This window comes from Entamoeba dispar, genomic scaffold (genome assembly GCF_000209125.1).
Source record: "Entamoeba dispar SAW760 scf_1105229459265 genomic scaffold, whole genome shotgun sequence".
Classification (NCBI taxonomy): Eukaryota; Evosea; order Mastigamoebida; family Endamoebidae; genus Entamoeba; species Entamoeba dispar.
Genome location: NW_001853606.1, coordinates 1 through 2,434, shown reverse-complemented (window position 1 = coordinate 2,434; position 2,434 = coordinate 1). Strand labels below are relative to the sequence as shown.

The following is a 2,434-nucleotide window of genomic DNA, read 5'->3' as shown; positions in this document are numbered from 1 at the left end:
CATCTTCCAGCAAGTATCTTGACGATCAATTAATGACCAAATGGATGTCTTTCTGCAATAAAAAGAATAAACATCCAAGATTATAATATCAACTTTGTTTGTTAGTCTTTCTCCTTTGATAGCTTCAGGTGCTTGCCAACCAACACTCCCACCATGAGAACAAGTGAATGAAGCATTATCGTCAACCTTTTTAGCTAATCCAAAGTCAGTAATTTTAACTTCTCCTTTTGAGTCAATAAGTACATTCTGTGGTTTTAAGTCTCGATGAACGATACCAAGTTTATGTAAATAATATACTCCCCTTGCACACCCTTTCATAAGACCTATAGTATGTTCATTTAATAACGGAGTTTTTCCATATTCCATTGTATTAATATGTTGTTCTAATGTACATTCACAATATGTTAATGCAATATAAATAAAGTTTCTATCACTATAACTCATATAATATCTAACAAGATTAGGAAGTTCTTCTGTTTGATTAAATATTTCAACTTCATGTTGTGCAACTGAATAAAACTCTTTTACTAATCTTTTTACAGCAACCTGTCTTCCATTAAATTTACCTTCAAACACAATAGTTCCTAAAGAACCAGTTCCCAATTGTTTGTCAGTAACTTCTAATGGTGATTGATTAGTATTATTCATCAACATCAAAACTATTAGCACAATTAAAATGATAACAATAATAATAAGTAATAGTAAAAATATAATATGGTGAGATGAACTATTTGGTAATGGTGGAATAGGATTATTTGGTAATACTGGAGGAATATTTGTAAATGGTATAAGTATTTCGTTCCATTTGTTATCATCAAAATCAATAATTTTGTCTTTATTAATAACAATAATACTTCCATTTGGAACAGTTTGATCAATTGGAAATGAATCAAATTCGTTTAAACACACCATATCATCTTCCTTAATACTTTGATTCTTTTTATCATCTGTTTGACCTTCAAGACTATTTATATATTTATCTGAAGGAGCGATTAATAGTCTAGTAGAATGAATTAAAGTATTTGAATTGTCTTGCATACTATACCTCTCTTTATCTGTTCTAAGTGAAATAGGAATAATGGCATATAGATTATTATTGAAAATATTTATAATGACGTCATTTGATATTGTAACAAATGACACTTCTATTTGTCTAATATCTTCTTCTCCAGAATCATATATAAAAGCTCCAACAATATCACTGTTTTCAAATCTTCTACTCCAAATAATTTCATTTTCATCATACAATTGAACAGTGTTAGTAATTGGATTAATTAATAATTGATGTTTCTTACTAACTTTACGTTGAATTTCAACAACTGCTTTATACTCTGCAATAGTCATATTCCATAATTCTATGCCACTCAAAGGATCAATAGCTTTAAGGTGATACTGGTTTCTAGAAAAAGGAAGACTTCCTGTTGCAATTCTATAAGGAGATATTTTACCTGAATCAGTACTAATAGAGAATATCCTTGATTCTTTATCACAAAATACTAATACATTATCAATTATTGCTGGAGATTGATTAAATATATCTTCTATTTTAAACTTCATTCGTTTTAATTGTAACTGTTCTTTATCAACAGAAAATAATGTCTTACTTGTATCTATAGATGGAATATATGGTGTTTGTCCACTAAAATCTATTTTGTAAATCTTTTTTAATTACCTTAATACACGTTAAAATAAACAAACAAGATGTCAATAATGGTCCAGAATGTTGTGTCTGCCATACAATTGCACTATCAACAACTCTTCTTGCTGTAATGCTTCCATCAAGTGTAACAGTAATTAATAAATCCTCAAAACTTTGTGAAAAAACTAAATTCATACAAAAAAATAACACAAGTATCATTGTGTGTCTTATCAAATAAATTCAATAAATTGAAAATTTTTAGTTTTTTTGTTTTATTAAACTTTCATCATCTCTTCATATTTTTATTTATTTCAGTTACCCAATTCTTTGTTGTTATCTCTCTTTTTCTTCTACCTCTTTCAATATAATTTTATGTGTCTACTGACGTAGCAAAAGCTACGTTCTATCAATCTTCTTTTTATTAATAAACTGTTTTATATAACATATCTTTATCATTTTGTTATAAAATAATTTACTTCAATTGTGGTTGAATTATTCTTGTACTTGTCTCATTAATAAATACCATCAACAAATTGGTTAATAAAGACAAACCCGAAAATGTGTTTTTGAAAAAAATCCTTTTTCTGTTTATCTATTACCAGAGATGACACCATTAACTATTTTAGTTGACAATAATATATTCCACTAAAATAAGAGAGTTTTCTTAGAAAGTAAAGAAATAATATTTTAACAATAAAAAAGATTGTTAAATAGAGACATAACACAAATTTTTATTCTTTAAAAGAAAAGTAATAAAAATAAGGTTATAACCTAAATTCAATAACTTTGAAACGG

At 27.0% G+C, this 2,434-nt stretch overlaps 1 protein-coding gene across 1 annotated transcript in view, besides 1 other annotated feature; it reads right to left on the bottom strand.

The window, feature by feature from the left end:
* Positions 1–1,834, bottom strand: part of EDI_253600 (uncharacterized protein) — a gene marked incomplete at both ends in the record, with an annotated part of 1,954 nt that extends 120 nt beyond the window's left edge. Inside the window, 2 exons of the mRNA XM_001733250.1 lie at positions 1–1,646; positions 1,699–1,834. The exon at positions 1–1,646 is cut by the window's left edge and continues 120 nt beyond it. Coding sequence (XP_001733302.1) covers positions 1–1,646; positions 1,699–1,834 — 1,782 coding nt within the window. The remainder of the gene's footprint in view (positions 1,647–1,698) is intronic.
* Positions 668–715: a microsatellite.
* Positions 1,835–2,434: the final 600 nt, after the last annotated feature.